General features: G+C 44.3%; 1 protein-coding gene across 1 annotated transcript in view; it reads left to right on the top strand.

Moving 5' to 3' along the window:
- Positions 1 to 20,061, top strand: part of lamc3 (laminin, gamma 3) — a 98,357-nt gene extending 78,296 nt beyond the window's left edge. The window contains exons 13-28 of the mRNA XM_076757239.1: positions 4,194 to 4,382; positions 4,912 to 5,157; positions 5,973 to 6,126; positions 6,221 to 6,363; positions 6,541 to 6,719; positions 10,068 to 10,248; positions 11,388 to 11,632; positions 12,678 to 12,754; positions 13,087 to 13,221; positions 15,118 to 15,337; positions 15,776 to 15,922; positions 16,508 to 16,610; positions 17,239 to 17,441; positions 17,833 to 17,973; positions 18,087 to 18,186; positions 18,697 to 20,061. Coding sequence (XP_076613354.1) covers positions 4,194 to 4,382; positions 4,912 to 5,157; positions 5,973 to 6,126; positions 6,221 to 6,363; positions 6,541 to 6,719; positions 10,068 to 10,248; positions 11,388 to 11,632; positions 12,678 to 12,754; positions 13,087 to 13,221; positions 15,118 to 15,337; positions 15,776 to 15,922; positions 16,508 to 16,610; positions 17,239 to 17,441; positions 17,833 to 17,973; positions 18,087 to 18,186; positions 18,697 to 18,959 — 2,726 coding nt within the window. The 3' untranslated portion in view covers positions 18,960 to 20,061. The remainder of the gene's footprint in view (positions 1 to 4,193; positions 4,383 to 4,911; positions 5,158 to 5,972; positions 6,127 to 6,220; positions 6,364 to 6,540; positions 6,720 to 10,067; positions 10,249 to 11,387; positions 11,633 to 12,677; positions 12,755 to 13,086; positions 13,222 to 15,117; positions 15,338 to 15,775; positions 15,923 to 16,507; positions 16,611 to 17,238; positions 17,442 to 17,832; positions 17,974 to 18,086; positions 18,187 to 18,696) is intronic.
- Positions 20,062 to 22,454: the final 2,393 nt, after the last annotated feature.

Raw genomic sequence — 22,454 nt, 5'->3', positions numbered from 1 at the left:
AGTTAGAATGAATCTTACCATGTAATTTCTCCTGCTGATCCCATTCAGCACGCTTTACTTATCTCCTCACAAGCAGCGCGTTTATTTTACACAAAAATAAACAGAAAAATCAACAATGTGCACACTCTGTCTGCCAGCCTTGGTTTCCAGTCACACTGTCAGATCGCTGGTTTGAAAAGGTTTCAACCTTTCCCTTGATTAAATTAGTTTAGACAAGGAAAACTTAGCACAGCAAACCTGGTGCATCATCACAATGAATGCAAGAACAGCAGATATGAAAAGATAAGCTCGAGAACTAAACTACACACTGTGTCTTACACAGAGAACTACAAAGGTATAACGTTAACCATGTTCTTCAGCTTAGTTTAGCATGTTAGCATGCTAACATTTTACACTAGATGGAAAATCAACGAAGGGTTCATAATCAGGTGGAGACAACACGTTTTTGTCTCCACCGAACTCACAAGTGCTTGTTTAAGTCCCAGAGAAAATCTCCCCCTCGCTGTTAGAACAACTGAATGAAGTTACAAGATATTCAAGCAATTATTTAGAAGCTTATTGCATCAATTTCATGAGCGAATTGACTTTGATGCGCGGTAAATCATTTGTCCAGCTCCTCTACAGCAACGAGGTGACCAGCAGCATGAGTTACAGCCGCTGCCGTCAGAGTTCCCATCCCCGATACTCTGGGGCCTTGGCCACAGCAATTTGGCTGACAGCGTCTGTACAAAACAAGAATTGATGCATTTATTTTCCACAGTCACAGTGTGACAAAACATATTTCCCCAGTCATCCGTATTGTGCACATTATGTATGGGGGTGGACAGAATATACAGTCCCTCCTCTTTCCTTCAGCGTCCTCCCCCCTCCTCCGCAGCAGTCCGCTCATTCAGACCCCACTGACAAGCCACATCTGCAGCAGCAGCAGGCGCTGGCAGCATGTCTGTGTTAAATTAGAGAGCAACATCACCATCAAACAGTCCTGCAGCAGATTTACCCCAATTTCTACCCCCAAGGCCTCAGAGCTGCAGACAAAATTTTCTCTCCCTGTCTCTCTTTTTGTTTTGTTTCCCTCTCTCCTTCATTAAAACAGTGTGTTCACATGCATTAGTAAATAGATTTCCTTGCCCCGAAGCTTTTTAACGTTCCATTGGGCTGAGCAGACAAGCCTCCTGGAAAATTTGGAGGTCTTGAAAAGCTTGTGTATTCGACATTGCATCCATATTGCGCTTATGTAAAGCAGAAATGAGGAATAAAGCGGTTTTCAAATTCTTCATCCCTTGAAAGGCATTTGTCGCTGTGGAGAGAAGCCAAAAGCAGCGTAAACACTCGCATACCTCATGCAGCCACATGTTGCTTTGAACTCATGTGACTTGTTTTACTTGTATTTCTGGCCACACGTCATCAAGACCCCACACGCTGCCCTTCTCCTTGAGAGAGAGACCTCCCAAGATGGTAGAGAATGACATGCAGTGATCCTCAGAAACTCAATTTGGTCAGTAAATAAATCAGATTTCAGAGGCAAGAATGTAATAACAGTAGAGAGGCGCACTCTGATCTTCTCCTAAATGAAAACATACTTATTTTAAATCCATTTCTCTGTGGATTTTCTCTCCCACTTTTCTATCTCCATCTGGTGTTAAAGCTATTACAAGCCACTGCAAACAATGATAACCACTATCTTTAGAAGAGCTCCTCGTAGCACTTTGTTTGAGAGGAACGCTGAATGACGCACAAGCACAAATGCACCGAGGGAAAGAGATTTGGAAAAAGGTAGATGACAAAGCCAGCGGTCTTTCATTCGTCTGTGCGCAGCTGTCACACAGTCATGTATTCCAGTGTATTCCTGTTCTCCACAAGTGGCTTCCTTAATGAAGTGCATTAGTCCTGGATGTGTGTGCATTTCTGCAGAGAGTACAATGAGGAGCAGAGTGGAGGGATGAGGCGCAGGTAGAAGGAGCGCTGGTAGGAAGGAGCTCTTCGGAGCGTGATGCGTGGATGCGACGGCGCACTCCACGCTGCTTGTTTTGCCACGCAGAAACATCACAGAACAGACGAGCAGGGCTCAGGCGGAGAGCGGCGCACTTAAGTGCCGTCCTCCATAGCTCAAAGGGGAGGAGTACTAGAGGGCGAGAGCAGAAGAGCGGGATTGTGTGGAATTTGTCAAAGGATTCAAAGTGTGGCGGCTCCACGGGGAGCTTCACAGAAATCCAGATTCATTACGGCTGAATGACCATTGGTTGATTCATTGATAAAATCATCCCGGGGGGGCGCGATGAAGTGATGGCGGTCAGGAGCGTCACGTGACGAGAGGCCCTGCCGCGCAGCCACAGTTTGTGATGCATGGCGTTAGCTTTGCCGAGGAGCCGATGGAATGATAATAGTGTCGAGGAGGCCCTCGGTGGCTCCACTGCCTCATATCACGCTCAGTCATCTTCACACTCAGTAAAGTCAGCACATTTCTGCTGCCATTAAATTCACTACGGCTCATTGGGGATTGACACCGCGCGCCATCAGTGTCATTGTAATGCTTTGTGAAATTCAAGAAAGATTCACTTCTTTAAGCTACGAACAATCATTATTACTAAATACTCTGTTTAAATGACTGGCATTACGTGCTTGGAAGTCATGTATTATTCACCTCACCTCGCCAAAGAACTAATGATTTTTACCCAGAAGTCTACACTTCATCAGGCAACGGGATAATTGTTCCCCCTAATGGCTATGTGATCAATTTAGCTTTGCAGCCGTTATCTCATATACTTGACTTACAGGTCTGAAGTTAACAGGGCTTTATTTAGTGATGGGAGACATTGGTTGCAGTGACCCCAGGCAAGAATTTCTTTACTCCAATATTCAGTGGTGTGAGCTGATTTAAAAAATGCACAGCAAAGAACTCCTCACTGAATCACACCGTAGGCTATGAGGGAGTGATGGGAAATTTTAATGAGGACTCTGTAAAATCGCAGTGCCCGTGGATTATTTGCCATGCATCGAGATCTTATTGGTGTTCTCTAGAAAATCAGCGCAATTATTGTTATCAACCCGGACTGAAGCCATTTGAGAAACTTTGAAAATTTAAAAAAATGATTCAAATTATTGTAACTCCTCTGATATGCACTCGCTCGGTGAATACTAAGAGCCGAGCGCCATGCTGTGCAGCAGGAATGCTAAATATCTTCTCGCGGCTGCACACAGCAGAATAAAAGCAGCTGTTATTTTGTTAGATTTTGAAATGCATAAGTGATGATTAAACTTTAATGAACGTCTGCTCATTACGATCTTATGATAAGTTTAACTTTTTAAGCATCTTAGCAGTTTTTCTCTTTGTGCTTTTCCAAGAATGTTGGCACTTACTAATTTGTGGTCCTCTGAAGCTTTTGTCTGTCTGTAAGTTAGAAGGCCTCACTGTGATTCGTTGAATTGTCATTGTGTCATTGCAGAAGTTGCTTTTGCACAAACTTGGCTTCGTGTGTGTGTGTGTGTGTGTGTGTGTGTGTGTGTGTGTGTGTGTGTGTGTTTGCCATCATGTCAGCCTGTGAGGTGCAGGTCTGCTGAGCTGCAGCAGCAGACAGGGTTGTTTTACAGTCATGCAGACCGCTCACTTTCTTCACTGCCGTGGATATTATCTCTGATTAGCATGCCGTGTCATCCAGCATGCGTGCGGCTCACTGGATTCGAAACGAGGACTGAAAACCTGCTCGAGAAACTGAGCAGAATTCACCGGAGATTCGGTGTATGTACGTGTATATCAACACATGTTGCACGTGAGCAAATCCTTTAAAGTCGTGTAAGGCTGCGAGTTGTTTTTCCAAGGCTTTTGAAACAAGAGTTTGTTTTAAGGACATCATAGAATTGGTAATCTCTCCCACTTGGAGGGGGAATTGCTTTACTTCTTGAAGGTCTTTCAGACTGCATTTGGCTCTTATATTTCCCAAAGCAATTACAGCCAGGGTGAATTTAGTTGTCTTCTGCTCTCCACGCCGGGCTATGGGGAATGTTTTCTTAGCGGATTGGGCTGTGGAGTGGAGCGTTTGTGTGGAGTGGCAGCAGTCATGATCAGAGACACAGCGCACTCTGCTGGCGATGGGGGGAACATCACCGTCTGTGGTCTGAGTGTGTCCAAAAAAAAAAAAAAACCTGCCTGTGTGCCGCCGGAGTGCATAATTGTCCCTCTCCTCGCTTTGTTTCAGGTGTGTGTGAGTGCTCTGACTTCACCACGGGGATGACCTGTGAGCACTGCCTGGATGGTTACTATGGCAACGCTTTGATTGGCACGGCCGGTGATTGTCAGCCTTGCCCTTGCCCGGACCGTACCAGCTGTGCCCAAATTGCAGAGACAGGACAGGTGGTCTGTACCAACTGCCCTACAGGACAGACAGGTGAGACGAAGCACCAGCAATGGAAAATCCTTTTTCTGCCGCCACGCAGTAAATAAAGAGCTTTAGGTGCATGTACATGCTACAGTACATTATGTTATATACACATTACACTTTATTCGTATCTATACTGTGCAGTTATCCTTCATATATATACGTTTGTTTTACTTTTGTCTTGTTTCTCTTTGATTTATCCCTCGATTCACGCTTTCCCTTCTGCTTTTTGACTCTTGAGCTGCTGTAACAAATGAATTTTCCCACTGTGGGATCAATAACGTTTATCTTATCTTACGTCCAGAACAAAATGATGAGAACATTTCTACGAGACGGCTTGAAAACGAAAAGGCTGTGGCTCGTTTTCAGGGACTGTCAGTGCACGCTGCGACCTGAGAGTTTTTAATTTAATTACAGCAGACTCGGAGGTGACACGGGGCTGACACACCAACCGTGTTCCAGCTCAGTCCTCCATCTAATTCCTGCTCACCTCTTTCACCCCACCCCCCACCCCACCCCCCCCACCCCACCCGTGTAGGGATGCGCTGTCAGATGTGTGAAGACGGTTACTATGGTGACCCCCTGGGACAATCTGGGGCAGCTCGACAGTGTGTGAGATGCGACTGCAACGGCAACGTGGACTTCAACGCAGTGGGGATCTGTGACCACATCACTGGGCGATGTCTGAAATGTCTGGGACACACAGAGGGCGACCACTGCCAGCGCTGCCGGCGGGGGTTTTATGGCGATGCCCTGAACCAGACAGCTGCCCAGAAGTGCAAGCGTGAGTAACTGAAGAGAGACTCTGATGTAACGTTGGTCAACTCATTTAGTTTGTTTAGGATTTATGAGAGAGATGGAGGGAGGTATTTAAAGTTAAAGCCCAACTCCACTTAAAAGACGTTGCTGACTGTTTCACCTGGATGTTCTCACCTTCGTCTGCTGGAGGTGGAAAGTTTCTCTGAGCTCTTGGATTAAATTTCAATGCATGACCTCATCCTTGAACGGTTTTGCCTTCTTCATGTCAGATTTTCACTGGCAGTGGTGGTCGGTTAACAATGAAGACAACAACTCCCATGATCCCACGCAACTTCATGATATCATAAAACTACTTGTTTTGGAGGACTGCATGGCCTTGGCTTCGACTTTTAAAGGGACACAGAAAATAGTGCATCCACTCAGGGGTTCCAGTTCGACAGGTGTAGCGCTCTTGAGTCATGAAAGGCAAAAGCTGAAAAAGGGGCAAACAAATGGCTGTGAGTCAGAAAAAAAAGGATGAACAAGAGAGTGTTTGGTTTGGGAGAATTAAAAAGGTCTGAGTGAACGAAACAGTGAAATAAGTCAGAGACCCAAAGAGTGACAGCTGTGATGTGTTCTTCAAGCCCCGGCTCGAACTTCTGCACTGAACAATGTCAGAAAGAGATGCATGAGTCTCCGTCGTAACGTCGGTCATTTCCTTCCACTTTTCTCTCAAGCGCTCTGGGATCAAATAAAAAAAAATCCTGCCCACGAACATGATGCATTGCCACGATCTGAGCCGTTAACAGTGTAATATTATCACTGTTTAAATAATAAAATTGTTTTATTTGCTTCCTCTAGCCTGCAGCTGCAACCCTGCCGGAACCTCTGGGCATTTACACGAATGCCATCCTCAGACAGGAAATTGTCAGTGCCTCAGTCACGTGACCGGCCGGGACTGCAGTTATTGTGAAGTTGGCTTCTTCAACCTCCAACCAGGCGTAGGATGTGAGAGGTACAGACACCACCTGTGAAATTCTGGGTGGATTTGTCGAACAGATACCATCACTGAGCTTACAAACCGAATCCGTCACTCCTGCCCTCCTCAGGTGCAAGTGCAGCCCGATTGGCTCGTCGTCCGCCACGTGTCATCCAATCACAGGGCAGTGCGTGTGTCGTGCGGGAGTGGAGGGGAGACTTTGTGAGTCTTGCCGAGTGGGCTTCTTTGGATTCTCGTCACGAGGCTGCAGAGGTACAGGACTTTACTTCAGGCATCGCGAGTGCACTGTGTACCATCCTCTAATCCTCCAATAAATCTCTAACACACATCACACATGAAGGCATTTCTAACTATGTTTACCTCCGCTCCCCTGCTGCTCTCCTCTCCTCCTCTTGTGGTCCCACCCTGCCGTCCTGTGTCCTCTCCCAGCCTGTAACTGTGACCCGATGGGCTCCGTCTCCATGCAGTGTCACAGTAACGGTACCTGCCACTGTCGCCAGGGCTTCGTGGGTTATAAGTGTGACAAATGTGAGCTGAACTATTTCCACGACAGAGCCACACACCAGTGTGAGGAATGCCCCGTTTGCTATGGCCTTGTCAAGAAACAGGTGAGTTTCTGGTTGTTTATGAGTGTGTGTGTGTGTTTGTGTGAGAACCACCATCATGAGGGATTTTCAGATTGTACCCATAGTGGCTTTAAACCTTTTTTGTGACACAAATATCATCGTTTAAGCTGATGTGACAAACTATTGCCTATTCACACATTCGGCACATCTGCACAGCTGTGGGCAAGCGACTTAAAAACTGAAAAAGAAACAAAAATGATAAGCTACATTACTTAGCTTAGCTTCAGCGTAGGTGCAGTTTAACGTCCTCAAAGCCGCCTCACCTACAGACCACGTTTTCCATGTTCAAGAAGTGAAGAATTATAAAAAGGAGACATTGGTTTGGAGGTATTTACTGCAGCGACAGCTAGCTTAGCGTTAGCCCTGGGCTGTCCTCACAGTGAAACACAGAAGTCACCCAGAGTCACATTTCTCTTGGTAGAGGCTAGCTGCTGCTACAGTAACTCCAGAGGAAAATATCTGGCTGGTCCACTAGCTTAGCCACTAGCTTTGTCCGTATGCCGTTTGGTGCTGGACGTGTAGCTTACAGTCAGGTTTTTAAGAGCTTTAGCTGAAAACAGCCACCTGATGCACCTAAAAACAGCGCTGTGATTGTGGTGAGAGGGATCCAAAGCAAGTTGTGGGCCAGAAAATCAAAACAATACGCTGAAAGAGGCTGAAAATGCACAGAAGAAGTGTGGTGTATTATTCCGTGTGACCGTTTGAGTGAATAACAGAAGGCTTGATTTGGATTTATCCTCCACGGTTAACCAGGATGGTCATTTATGTATCTCAAACACAGGAGCGCAGAGAAAACAGTAAAGACCTCTGCAGCTCTGTTCTGTAAAAAGAATCTAAAGTTTGCTTAAAGAATTAAAAGTACAAGTGCTCATTCTGCAGAAAAATGGTCCCTGTCAGTGTTTATTATTATATATGATGTTTTTGGATTAATATTACTGCAGCTTTAATGTGTATGTTGCATTTTACTGCTGTAGCTCTCCATGGCTGAGATCATTTTAAACACCTAATGCACTGTTGGCTGGTTTAATCCCCAGCAATGCATCATATTCTATAAGATCATCACATGTTTGTCGCATTGCTTCCTGTGACAACCACATATTTCTAAAAAGTCAACTTTTCAATAGCTGACGATGTATTTTTCAGCTAATCCAAGAGGCAATCCATATCAGAAACAGACAGAAAGGGTATGAAAAATGAAAATCTGCAAAGTAACTAGTAACTAAAGGTGTCAGACAAATGTAGAAGAGTAAAAAATACAGTATTTTCATCTTAAATGTAGTGCAGTAAATGTATAAAGTTGCATCAAATTCAAATACTCAAGTAAAGTACAAGTAAGATTCCAGCTGCATTAAGATGTGAGTGGTGTTACAGGAGGTGCTCTCGCTGTCTGCGTACTACATAATTGAGAAGCATTAAAATATAGAAATGCATCTTATTTCGAGCTTTCGTGTATTTTAAGGGTCCATCTAAATTATTACTTCCACCGTCGATTATTCTGTCGATTTCAAAACTATGTGATCAGAATCTATTTGAATAAACACGTGGTTTATAAAATGCCACAAAATGCTGAAAAATGGTTATTGAAAGGTTGCAGAGCTGCATGTTTAAACCCAAAACATGAAAAGTGCAGTGATATGAAGCGGGGGGGATCGATTTTCTGTTGATCAGCTAATCAGTTCATCAGCTTCAGCATCGATGCTTTTGCATGTGACGCCTTCATATGCAAAGGCACAATTAGCTACAGCTGTCTGATAGAGTAAAAGTGCAGCAATTCCCTCAGAGATGAAATGGCAGAAAAGTGCAGCACTTTACAAAATGCTGCATTCAAGTTGGTGTCAGTAGTCTCAGATCGCTTCCTGAGTAAAAGCGCTCGCGTGCCCCTGCTTTCACTCGTCATTCTCTTCATTGTCTTTTCATATTCATTACTGCACGTCTGCTGCACATATCTTTCTGCACATATTCATAAAAATTCTTTCCACGGCGATTGTGCCTCGGCTCCCGCTATTATACAAGGTGCAATTTGTTCTTGAAATAGCACAGTCCCCCAGCACATCCCGCCTTTGTAGACCCTCATGACAGCCATATGGCTCTTTTGTATTTGTAGATTGCAAGTAAACAGTAGATGTGCAGTGAAACAGAAAGAGACATTTGCCCTAATGATCTCCTGTGCTGCTCCTTTCTGTCCCTTTAGATTTGTTGAAAACCCACGTCTGTATGCTAAGGTGCCGCGTCCCTGGATTTGGCTTCTGTGGCCAATCCAATACCGCTGACATGTTCTGTCTTTTCTCTGAACGTGTTCTTGTTCCAGCTAAAGTGGCTCTGTGTTCTCTCCGGACCGGCTTGTACCTGTGTGAATGCATGCTGTAATTTCCATGGTGTTAGCAATTCAGCGAACATCCCAAGCCTTGTCTGCTCTGAACACCTGCAATTACTCTCCCTATCCTCAGTCTACCCCAGCTCTCCCTCTCTGCCTCTCCCACTCTCTATCTTTCTGCTCACATTTTCCTCTGGCTCACACGCAGGAAAGGAAAAGACTAACAAGCACAAAGAGAGGACGGTTGAAAAAGACGGAGATGTGTGATCGATGATCAAGAAAGATATTAAAAAGAAACTGGGAAACAGCGAAATGGAGAATGGGATAAAATAATGAGAACGATATATGGTACTGTTTCAAAGGAAGAGGAAGAAAATGGCTGCAGAGGATCACAGTATAAGTAACATGTTAAACCTGGTGTTAAAAGGACTGGACTGAAGAAGCGAGCTCATTAACACCTCGGGGGCTCACTAGCGCAGGGAGAACATGTGTGACGACACATGTGCAACACGTGTAACGTGCTTCCCGGTGTGAGAAAGAGGTGTGATCGCAGCGTGATTGCGCGCTCTTTTTATAGGCCATTTAACTTCCAGGGTCAACAAATAGGTGCCAATCACAGCCCCCTCAGTCCATGCACAGACCCGGGCCTCCATTTTCTGAGAAGTCTAATCTTGTTATCTCCTGAGATGCTTTCTTTGGCCACACGCTACGCACAGAATAGTGTGAGTGGATGCGGATATGAAAACCGTATTTGATCCTGATCCTGTTGTTGATATTCATTTATTCATTGCTTTTGTTGAAATACTACATTTTGATGTTACGGTGCACCAAGAACCAGAGTCCTGTCTCAATCTCTGTGTCTGAATAAATAAATACAGATCTAGATGGATAGATCTGTTGCTGCGGTATTTGTTGTCGCAGCCCTGTGTAGTTTTTTTTTTTCTTTTTTTTTTTGGGTCTTGCAAAATCTGTATCCTCATTGACGCCGTCAGTGATAAATCTTGGTGCTATTACAGGCAGAAAAGCTGAGGACTCGCCTGCAGGATTTGGAGAAGCTCCTGGCTCACTTTGATTGCCGAGGTAGATTTGGGAAGCAGCACCACCTGCTGAAGTATCACATGGCCAGGCTTTACGAGCATGAGCACCAGAGGGAGGATACTCTACCCAATGCTCTGGAGGATTTTCTGGCCTTCCAAGGTAACAGCAGCCAGAAGCCAAGATGATTCCACTCGGGCTGTCACTCTTTTTAATGTTTCCTACATGGTCTCGTAAGGGACGCTCGGCAGCCTTTGTGGGATGTGAAGCTCGCCCGTGTGCCACTCTAACTATTGTGTCACATTTTGGCTGTGAGACGAAAACATGCCATATCAGTACATACAAGACTAGCAAGCATGGCTAAGAATTTTGACACGAAACCTCCCCCGGCGTTCTGCAAATGGGCCGTTGCTCTGTCTGTGCCTCCTCGGTGCGACACTGTTACAGATACAACACAACAAAGCGATTAAATCAGGAAGCAGGCAACAATACAAACCTCTCCCAATTACTTTAACACAATGCTGATATATCCTCATTATCTTTGGGGGGGGAAAGGGCTTACAGGCTCAGCTGCACAGGCCAAATGGAGACAAATCATAACAATATAGAACAAGGCGCCGTGTGACCAACTTAATCCCTATTTATATGACAGGCGGTGCATCTCTAATCCCTGGTTTATTATGATTATAGTTGCAATCACGATAACAGTTGTCTAACAATCCCCCTCCCAACACCCACATACTTGTACACACACACACACACGCACACACACACAGAGCTACCAGCCATGCACTTTAAGACATGGGTGGCCCAATAATAATTTAATGAGTATGTGGGAGCGACAGGCTCACTGTGTTGGCACACAGAGGCAAAATAAGCACACACTGGGGCGCGCGCGCACACACACACACACACACACACACACACACTTGTTATCTCTCGTTTTATAAGACGCAAAGACAAAGAGACAAGCAAAGTGAAGCAACAAACATCCAGACGTATTGTGCTAATTGTACTCCAGACTGGTTCTGTAGCCAGTTAGACTGGAGACGCCGCAGAATACAGAGTGAGGCCGTGACTGAAGTGATAACATCTGGACAGATTTGTGTGTGGATTTGGTTAGTCTGACTACAAACAGAGAGACAAGAGGGATGAGAGTCTGAATCCTCACAGTAAATGAGAGGAATGTGTTAAAATATAGCTCTGTAGCCACAAAGACTTGGAAGAATAATATTGTTGAGGAAATAATCCGTGTAGGACTCACTGTGGCTTCATTTGCTCTGTCCTCATTGTTCTTCCAGAAGCACGCGAGGCCTTCATCAAACAGTTTTCCTTGCTGGAAGCTTCGACGGGCAGACTCTTAGCCCAGCTGCATGGCATTACATCTACTTTGAACTGCAGCATCAGCATGACAGAGGAAGAGAGGAAGGAGAGCCAGAAGGATGAAGGGAGCAGGGGTGTGTGTCAAACCTTCACTCAGACCATTTCCATGATCAGAGCGTCTCAGAGACAGCTGAAGCAGGCCACAGCGGACCTGGACGTCATGGTAGGCCACTCGAACACGCTGCCCCTTCAACACTGTGTTAATGTCCCGTACAGCCGGCATATATTCCAGGTATTTCGCGGCATAAAATGATCTCGGAAGCTTTCGCCCAGTCCACAAGCATTTTGATATTGTTTGCACAGCGATTGATTTCTTGTCCGTACGATGAGATGCTGCAGTTTACAGCTCTTGGTGGAGCTCCTCCTGTATAGATCCACAAAGATCCCCAAAGCCAAACAATATTTCTCACCCCCCCCCCGCCCCCCTCCGCCCCTCACACCTCCACCACCTTCCTCCCTCTGAGCAGCAAATTCATGCCTCCTAAGGAAAATCCAAAGAACGTTTGATGGACGCTAAAATTAACAACTTGTTCTTCACCCACCGCCAGGCTTCTCACCGTCTCTCCATGACGCTTGCAGGGATCTATTATGGATACCGCTGCTGTGTTATTTAGGTTCGGGGAGATGTGAGAGCTAGTTTTGCCAGTATATAGCTCCCTATTTCTGATTATGTGTCTGTGCCAGCGCAGCACGCTGTACCTCCGTGGAACCTTATCACTTGGGTAAGCCTGAAGCAGCAGCAATTTAATTTCATATTAATAAGCAGAGCGGCCCCCCAAAATGAAGAACAAAATGCTGGAGTGTCAATTGTTGATTAAGTTTTCCCATTTTATTTGCATTTTCTCAAATTAAATGTCACTCGGGGAAGGATTCTGCATTTGACTGTATACGCATTACATTTATCAGGACAGAACTTCAGGGGATTTATTTTGAGGGAGGCTTTTCCACATGCCGCCGCTTTGAGTTTTTCTGAATACTTAAGTTCATCAGAAGAGTTTCATTATTTGCTAAATTAAAGCAAACCCCAGACCATTATTTGGAGGCAGGTTCCTGACCTGCAACCAGATTTTGGTGACAGCTTTTCACACAGATCCAGAATCTGCATGCAGACAGCACCGGGTCTGAAAGGAAACCTCACCAGGCTCGAGATCACATGACTTAATTAAACATGTCAAAGCACTTTGAAGCTGTGTCTTCCTTTGTCGTAGATCATTCCTTTTGAGGCGGGGTCAGGACCTAACAAGTGGCACATCATGGTCAATGACACACAGGTCCTGATGAAGAGGTAAGTCAGGCCGATGGACTTGTACTGGCGAATTCTAAGATTTGACAGCCGTAGTCATGTGTGGATCTTCATCTCCGCCTCCTTCTTTTAGCTTGTCACTTACATTGTTGTCAGGCCGCTGTGAGTCGATGCTCTCTGCTGGTCAGAGTGTGCAGCACTGTTACGTGGTAGGCACAGAAATCTGGACCAGGGAGCCAGTGAGGGGGAAGTCATCGATGCTGAAATCCATTTCATCTCTCCTCGGGCAGTTGTAACGGTCTGTTATTCCATGTTACTCACTCTCATTTCCCCCCCTGCTTTCGCTTTGTCTTCCCTTCTCCCCCCCCCCGTAGTCACGAAGAAACGGCGGACCGCATTGAGGCCGTAGCCAGCAGGGCGGTACGAGCCTCAAAGCAGACCTTGGCTTTCCTGATGGATCTACTGCAGGACAACTCCACAGAGGAGTACATCAGGAACCTAACGGAGCGGTGAGCACAACAACGAGTCCAAACACACGCCCACGCGGACAAGCACAAGCAGGAAAAATGGCCCCCATTCACATAAAGCATCTTGTATTGCAAAATCCCAATAAGCTGCGTGACTCCCTGGATTATTGCGCTTTCGCAGTATATTTCTAACAAACTGCACCTATCCCTGTATTACAGCTCAAGGTCCTCTTCTTCGCAGAGGCCTTTTAAAGCACATTGGAGTTCAGGAGTAAGACATTTAGCCACAGGGGGACAGCTTCTCTCCACTGTAAGCCTATTGCTTTCTTGGATTTGCCGCACGCTCGCTGCATCTCCTAGCGTGTGATTGCTCTGAGGATTATCCTGAATGCTAGACAGAATGATGCAAAAAGCCCTCCGGTGGCCATGATGAGAGCAAGAAGCGAGCAACTCAAAATTGATTACCCCCTTCTAACAGTAGTCAGCTCGGTTCAGGAGAGTTGTGTTAATCTTTGCAGCACCGCCGTACGACTGTGTGTGTCTGCGTGCGTATACGAGTGTGTGTGTGTGTGTGTCACTTTATAGGGTGTGAAGTGAGCAGTTTATGCACAGATGGGCAGCATAAAATTGCATTTCCCGTACATATTTCCCTATGTTAGTGACTTAAGCAGATCAGATCCACTTTATTGGCAGGACAGCTATTCAATCAGAAAGATGACAAAAGAATTCACCCTGTCACCATCAATAAGCTGCAGTCAGTCAAGTCAGTTTTACTCATATAGCCCATTATCATAAATCATAAAGTGGCTTCAAGGGGCTTTGCAATGTGTACAGCATACCTCCCCTCCTACCCAAAAAATTCAAATGAAAATATTCCAGCATGTAAAACACTTTGTAAAACCGCTGTCAGTAAACGCAGTTTGCTTGCAAGTGATTTCAAACGTTTCACGTTTTACACAGCGGCTTACAAAGACGGAGTGTGTGCTTCAGGCTGCTTGTCACATTTCACATGTCTGAGTCAAAACAGTGATTTTTCCCTTTAAACTTCACAAAGGAATTTATCCTGTGACCCTCCAGTGAGGGCTGGACCCTTTGGTTGGGAACCTCTGGACTACCTGATTGTTTATAAAGTCTTCACACTAGCTCCACCTCAGCCAGCTACAGCAGTGAGATACTGCTTCTACTTATAGAGTGTATCACACAGAGCCCATTTTTCAGTACTTTCACTTCTTTTATTTGTAATAGAGTATTTTTTCCAGTGTTCTACTGCTACTTTTAACTTAAACAAAGGATGTGAGGGCTTCTTCACTTGCTTCCTTGTAACTGCGTGGCCAGTCTTTCACTAAGCTGAACCAAGCAGGCGCCTTTGTTCAGGCAGACCTTTATCATATGGTCCATTTTAAAAGGCACTTACAGCATCTTCCAGTGTCCCAGCGGTCTACCAAACCTGTGAAGTTAATTATTGTGAAATCCTTTTCAGTGAACACAGAAGTGATGCACACACTGATTTTTTTGTGTTTCTGCTCTGTTGAGGCAAAACAGATTGGAGATCATTACAGCTGAGTAGGTGATAAAAATGGCACTTTAACATCCACTACGCTGTCTAACACCTCTCCTGCATTCATCGTGCTTTCTTTGCACAATGTCGCCTTCTCTTTACTCCTCTTATAACAAGATGCATTGTCTTGTTCACAGATTTATATGGATTTCAAGATGACAGAGCATGATCATTTTCAAATAAGATAAGATACAAAACTGAGTGCGCTGAAGGATGTGGATTATGTGTGAGGCTTTAATGAGTCTGCAGCTTAGTATCTCATCATTATTTTAACACAAACCAGTCAAATGAGCATCATGATATGAACTGAAACAGTATTTTTTTTTTTCATCACAATACAGCATGCCGTCTGCTTTCTGTCTCCGCCTCTTTAATCTCAGGATCACACAAATGCAGCAGCAGAAAGAAAACCTGACAGCGCAGGTGAACGACGCTGTAGCCAAACAGCTGACCCTGGAGGAGGAAGCTGCAGGCTTAAAGCTCGCCCTGGGTAACATCACATCATCCTTACATCAGCTGGCTCTGACAGACGCCAGCCCATCACCAGAGCCTGACCAAACACGGCTCAACCAAACACATCCAAGCAACCGCACAACAGAGGTCAGTTTGCACAGCACCTGCAGGCTACAAATGGAATTTCAAGCATTATTACATTACATTATAGACCCATGAGTGAATCATTTAGTCTAGTTAGAACTGGTGTAATAGCTGCACATGCATAAGAAAGCATTCCAGTTCATTTAACTAGGCTCATTTAAGTATCTGAGGAGTGGGCAGTTTCTCAATTTAATGTTTGGCAAGCAGAGGGGGACACTGTGTAGGCACAGGAGAGAAGATTCTGGCAGGATCTGCAGATCATGGGGGTACATGTTGTTCCAGAGGAGGGTGATGAGCAGACAAAACACTGTGAAATGGCACAGAAATAGGCTAATGTGGCCTGTGCAAATGGCTGCAGAAAGGCAGAATCTCTTTCCATAGGTGAGAGAGGAAGGGTTTTGATAAAAGCATTGCATTTGTGTGTTTGTGCTTCCTGTTTAGTGGGGTGAGGACCTGCTAAAACAGACAGAAGAGCTGGACCGGCAAATTCAGACCAAAGATAATGTCATCAGTAAGATCAGAGAGGAGATGGAGCCTCTGCACCAGACTGCCAACAAGAAACTGGAGATGGTCGACGCAGTCAGTGAGGTGACTACATTTGCTGCAGCACATGGCTTTATGTGCAGATATTTTGAATGTTCGCTGAATTGCTGAAATCAAAGGGTTTTAGTAGCCATGCTAGCAGTCTGTCAGTCGGTTCACCACCTTGTTCCAGTCTGAATTATCTCAACCACGAAATCTTGTACCCAGAGGATGAATCCTGAATCCCGTCTCAACAACTGCTGGATGGATGATATTCGATTCATACGATCACGCTCCCTTCAGAAAGAAATTGTGAAACCTGAGGCGATCCATCAACTTTCCATCACCCATTAGCGTTAGCTTTGTGTTCAATGCTAATAACCTAGCATGCTAATGCACCAAACAGAGATGGTCCACATGGTAAACATTATAGCATCGACATCAGCGTGCTATACCATGTAGTAACATCAGCATGTTAGCATTAATATTATGCACATGTTAGCATGCTGATGTTAGCATTTAGTTTAAAGCATCACAAAGCTAGCATGACTGTAAACTCTTTTAATTGACCGTTTTCTTGCTGATACCTGTTGCTTTGAACACACGAGGCTCCACTGAGGTCATGTTTTACTATTTTGTCTCTTTTTCAAGCTGCAAGCTCGCGCTCAAGGGGCAAAGGCCGTGGCTTTGTCGTCCGTGGTCGCTGGGAAAGAGGTGGAATCAGAAGCCATCGCCCTGCACAGAAATCTGGAGCGTGAGTTTCTGTCTTTCACTGACTGTCTTGTATTACTGTTTTTGTTGAATGTCCAACTGAATTTTTCTACTCGAACTGAAATGTCAAGCACTGACGGTGAAAACAAACATAAGAGCTACAGCCTGAAGTATTTCTATAATAAATATGTCATTACCATTGTAATGGTCTGACCTACTTGGCATATATTGAATGCAGCAGCGGCTTACATCAAAAATGTAATGAAGTGGAATGTTTTGAGGATTTTCACAGCTTCAGCTTCATGAATGACATGTTGGCTGAATCTTAAGTGATTATGTCTCCTCAGACTTCTATTAATGTAGTGAAGAAGAACAGAAGAACTTTTTTATTTCAACACAACCTTGAATCCATCTTAAAGGCCATGAAAACCTATTTTCTTAATACGCTTTTTACTATGAATGATGGGGTCCAACATGAACACAAAAAGGTCCCAAAGTTCAACAAGTTTTGGTTATTGTTCTTCTCACTGGGTTGATGTGGGCGAGGCTTAGCTGGAAGCTGTAGTGTCACATACATCCATGCACCAATCAGGCTTTACAGTTGTTGCTTTACAGCCAAGTTTTCAAGGCCTTTAATCCGAATACCTGCCTCCTTCCCAATCCCCGTTCAGACATGGCGAGGGACTGGCCCCGTCGGCAGGCCCAGACACTGGCTGCAATGAAGAAGGAGAGACCCCTGGAGGACAAGGTTCTAGCTGACGTCAGGAAAAGGGTCTCACAGATCGAGAAGATGCTGAAACCAGCTCTGGAAAACTCCAGCCTGTCCAGCAACGCCACGAAGGAGGCGGAACAGGCAGCACATGCTGTGGCAAAGGTGTGTGTGCGGCCAGTCCACCACTTTGGTGCAGTTTGGTGTGAAATGTCTCAAGAACTCCTCAGGATGAACTGTATTAACTTTGATGAGTCCTCATCTTTTCATGTCGCACCTTCATCAGGTTAAATTTGGAGCTTTGCTTTATAACCCTGTACCTGTTAAACTAATGACATTCCCATCAGCCACTAATTAGCAAATGTTAGTATGCTGACATGCTAAACTGTGATGGCGAGCATAGTCAACATTAGCATGCTGTGAGCATATTTGCATGCTCCAGCCTCACAGAGCTGTTAACTGGGCTGCAAACTGTGTGAATAATGAAAATATCTTTAATAGTCTGTTACCTTTTGTCTGTCCTTGGTTCTGTTTTTCCTCCTTTCTTTACGTGCAGGAATCCAAAGCCATTCTGACCCAGGCCAAGCATACCAGGACTGCATCTGCGCACCTTAGGTCCGATATAGATTCTGCTTTACAACAGCTGGCTGAGCAGGAGATTCTAACCAACACAGCAAACTCCCACATCACCTCAGAGGTACCTAACACAGATATATACACATTTGAACAGCAGAATCTATGCATATTGATCTGCGCTTCCTGTGCGCAGCTTAAAAAGACTGTTTCTAGAGCACGTCTTCCTTTTTCCAGCCCGAGTTGTCCCTGACCAGAGTGAAGAAAGACATGGAGGCAGCCAAGCTCCAGCTAAAGGCCTTTTCTGTTACACTAACCGAGCTAATCAGCAAGATTGGTAAGTCACTCTCTTACAGGCGATTTTTCACTGTGGCTACTTTTTAGCCTTCCATATCTATAAAACTCATAAATTTTCATTGCTTAAATGTCAGATCACTAAAGAGCTCTGTGCCTTTTCATACCTCATTTAACATGGAAATATTTCCCAGATTTTTATCCCCTCGGTAAAGGCAGAATCACCGCTGCTCATTGGGCCCAGTCGTATTTTCTTTGTGGGTAAATTTCAGTTTGTTAAAATACTTCAGTGTATTTCTGACACTATTAATTCAAAACCATTTCCTGTGAAATATATTTTACTATTTGTAGAATTAACCTAAAAGGCAGGGATCTGGTCAGTATTGTCGACATGCCTCCGAGGATATTGACCAATTCATGGTGATGAGGCTGCTCGTGCATTTGAATGCACTCATGTAGGACGTTTCCGAACACGTGACGATCCACAAAACAAAAAGACGCCTCCGTCTGTGGTCTTCCTCCATCTGTCCTCTCTCTTGCATGTCTGGACCAGATGGGAACGTGCCGCTGGAGAGATTTGACCGGATCTTGAACGAGACAGCCCGCCGTCTGAGCGTGCTTCGCTTGAGCGTCGAGAGCCCGACGCTGGGCTTGAAAATCCAGAAGCTGCATTCGGCCGCGAAGGAACAGAAGAGCCGGATGACCCTCATTGAAAAGGACCTACAGGAGATCAGGGAGGAGAGAGACAGTCTCAGGGATATTGCCTTAAACCTGCCCAAGTCCTGTCCCCAGGCCACAGGAGCAGGCAAAGGCTAGATACTGTAGATACAGCGATTAAGTCATTGGTTAGACAGCTGAACATCAGAAACGTCTGGGAGGATTTTGTTAATAAAAGGGGCTGTGGTCATTTTTTATTCTACTTCAAAAAGTCAGTGATATCCTGTCATATCCCTCCCTCTGTCCAACCTTTGCCCCAAGGTACAATTTATTTCACCGCCTCAACACAGTGACACACACACTTCCACCAGAAGGACTTATCCACTGTCTCTCATGATTTATACCTAATCTTCCTCCTCCTCCGTTTTGTTTTTTTCCCCTTCATTTTTGTCTCCCACTCTCCTTTTTCACCAACAACATCAGAACTTTAATTTCACCGTGAATAATAACCAGCCGCTCTGAACTGCTGGAGTGCACTGTCAGGTTTAAAATAATGCTGATTTTCCTTTGTGGGGGTAAAAGGTGTGTCTGAGTGCTCCTCCAGACTGACACATTCATTTACACTTGAGCTCTTTTTCATCAGCCTGGCTTAATTAACAATTAGTCCTCTTGGCCTCGGTGGGGTTCAGGTCAGGCTTCAACAGCACACAGCTTGTGTTCGGGATTCTTACCGTGCCTACCTCTCTGTTTTTGTGGCTTCTCCATTTTTTCTGTCTCTGTGCCGCTATCAGATGGTCAAACATCCCTCGTCTTGGGGGCATCGCTGGTCACACGGTCTGGCTCCTGGGGAAAATGTAAAAGCTAATGATCTTTATATTGCCAATATTGTATTGACAAAACTCATGAAGTGATGCCAAAATAATGTAAGAGACACATTTTTCTTTCTTTGTGAATGCTGAATAACTGATCAGGGATCAGAATTAGACACATTGTCTCATCTGTGTGTCTCAGTTACACGTCTACAGCCACTTAAAGTAATTATAACCATGTTCTGAGTATGTAAGGCCTTCACATAGAAACCAGTACACAATAAAGTATACTTGAAAGGGTCTTTTTGCATATTAAAATGTCTCATTTTTAGTGGACACTATTGTAAAACAGTGCAATGCATGATGGGCATGGAGGAGCCACTCTCACTGGATCAAAAGCTTCAATTTGTAGAGGGTGGTTCAAGGAATTCTGAGAAAACAAAAGCAATAAAATAATTATTCAGTCACTGGAAAACATGCGGCAGTTTCTTTCTTCTTGCAGTACATTCATTTACATTCATTTACATTCACTTACATTCACTTCCTGTATGCTACAATACTGCGCCGTCAATGATGTGATTTGGAATTGCGACGCTGTGGTCGTGTGGAAGATTTGTTAATAGTTTGTCATTTTGGGAAATACGCTCAATACCACTCTCATGTCTGTGTGCTAAATGTGAAGCTACGGCCCGTAGACTGTTAGCTTAGCTTGGCCAAAAAATACTGGAAGCAAGGAGAAACTGCTGACTGTGCCTTCACAGTGAACACCATGACTTGAGAGTTTTAACAATCTTCACATCTAACCTTTGACAAGAAAGCGTGTTTCTCCTTTAACTCCACTGTGCAGTGAAATCATTGTGAAGTCAATATGTTCTGTTTTAATGCGCCGCCTCTGTCGTCAAACTAATGATATATAAGTGCTTTAAACACAGCTATATGCTGTGTCAGATAGGGATTCACTCACTGACGGTGCAGCCTTATTCGAATTGAATATTTTATAACATTTGCAGCCAGCTTTTTACTCTTGACACACCAGCAATGAAATATGCATGCCCTGTATACAGTACGTGCTCTTTTTCACATCCAACACTGATACCGTGTGTTGTACAAGGTCAAAGAACTCTCTGCCAAGATAATTAACTTTATCACTCTAATAGCAAAACTCTGGTAAAATCCCACAAATACAAAGTAGACCAGTATCCAAAGTTTGATGGCACAGAGGAGAACATTCATGGAAATCCATCATGTGGATAAATGCAGTTCTAACTTTTAGGAATTAAGAGTAGTCAGTTTAGCGGCAAAGAAGAGATGAGTGTCATTACCATATGAAAATGAAATCTAAATTCATGACTGTTGAGAGGTAGCATGGAGATGGAGAACAGCACAGAGTCCTTAAAGTCATTACTTTACTGCAATATTCATGCTTCATATTGTAGTGAATATTGCATCATTCTTCCTGATGGGGTCTACACCATTAAAGCCAAGACAATATGAAAGTGTATTAGTGCATATTAAATGATACTGTCTAGATTTTTGGTAATTTCATGCTTGCAGGGATTGGTCCAACAGAGGTGGCCTCAAAAACAGGTCACATAAGAGACACCAGCAGCTCTCATTCTCCTTAAAAGCAGCTTGTGACAATGTTTTCTGCATGTATTAATGCGCACCAACAGCTTTACGTTGGCCAATAATGGTATTTATTCAGGGTGGCTGTCATTTCACAGTTCATTCCTTTGCTCAGGCATCAAGGTTTCTTTATATAACTGAGTGGGTGCACCACCTGCTGGACTGTCATTGATCTTAGGTTTCGATTTTTAGAGTTCGTTAGTCGTCAGCAGCGCTATGACTAACAGCGTTTGTGCTCCCAGATATTTTAAATGCATAGAAATAGCAAAAAGCATGCTAAGGAGAGGCTTTCAGCACAACCATTGCAGCTGTATTGTTGGAAGAGCCTTTACTTAAGTATCAATACCACACTGTGAAAGAGTCCACTCGAAGGAAAAGTATCTAAGTATCAGAAGTAAAAGTACCCGTTGTTAGTGTTTTCATGTGATAGCTTATGCCAGGCCAAAACTGAAGCTTAATGGTGGACCAAAAATAAAACAGCCAAAACAGCGATTTATATATATAATGAATCATGAGTTCCTCTGGAAACATCTGGCGGGCCAAATCAAGCCTTCTGGGCCCCAATTTGAGCAGCCCTGCACTGCACAATGCTTCTGGATTAATACCCCTCCTGCATTAATGTCTGTGTTGCATTGTACTGCTGTAGGCGGTTAAGGATGTGCTGACTTTAACTGCTGTGTAGTCTGTCGTGTATTCTAATCTGCAGTAATGCATCATATTCTTTAAGTGCCTTGGATATGTGTGTATACAGTACATGAGTAAATGTACTTACACTGGAATGGAAGGCTTTTGTCTCTTCAGTAATATATATATATATATATATATATATATATATATATATATATATATATATATATATATATATATATATATAAACCTAAGATCTCTCTAAGGAAAATGTGTTTTTCACGGAGAATCACACGAATCTGACAGAAGAGTTTGTTGCTGTTAACTGAAAGTTCAAGAGGAGAAATCAGAGGAACGCTCACTTCAGTATGATCTCACTCCTTTCAGCAGTTACAGAAGAGCTCGACACCCTCAAACCTTCCTGTGTGTTTCAGCGTGGCTTCCTGCCACTTTCAAACCTCATCTTTCTTCCCTGATGAGCTCCGTTCCATCGTTTACTGGAAACCCAGGCATCTCGTCACAAGTTAATATTACCCATCTGAAAACAAACCAATAAAAATGGCTGGAAATGGAAAAAGTTCTGTTAAGTTAA

Source organism: Chaetodon auriga, chromosome 19, assembly GCF_051107435.1.
Source record: "Chaetodon auriga isolate fChaAug3 chromosome 19, fChaAug3.hap1, whole genome shotgun sequence".
Classification (NCBI taxonomy): domain Eukaryota; kingdom Metazoa; phylum Chordata; class Actinopteri; order Chaetodontiformes; family Chaetodontidae; genus Chaetodon; species Chaetodon auriga.
Note: the sequence above shows the minus strand (reverse complement) of the source record. Positions and strands in the feature narration are given on the sequence as shown.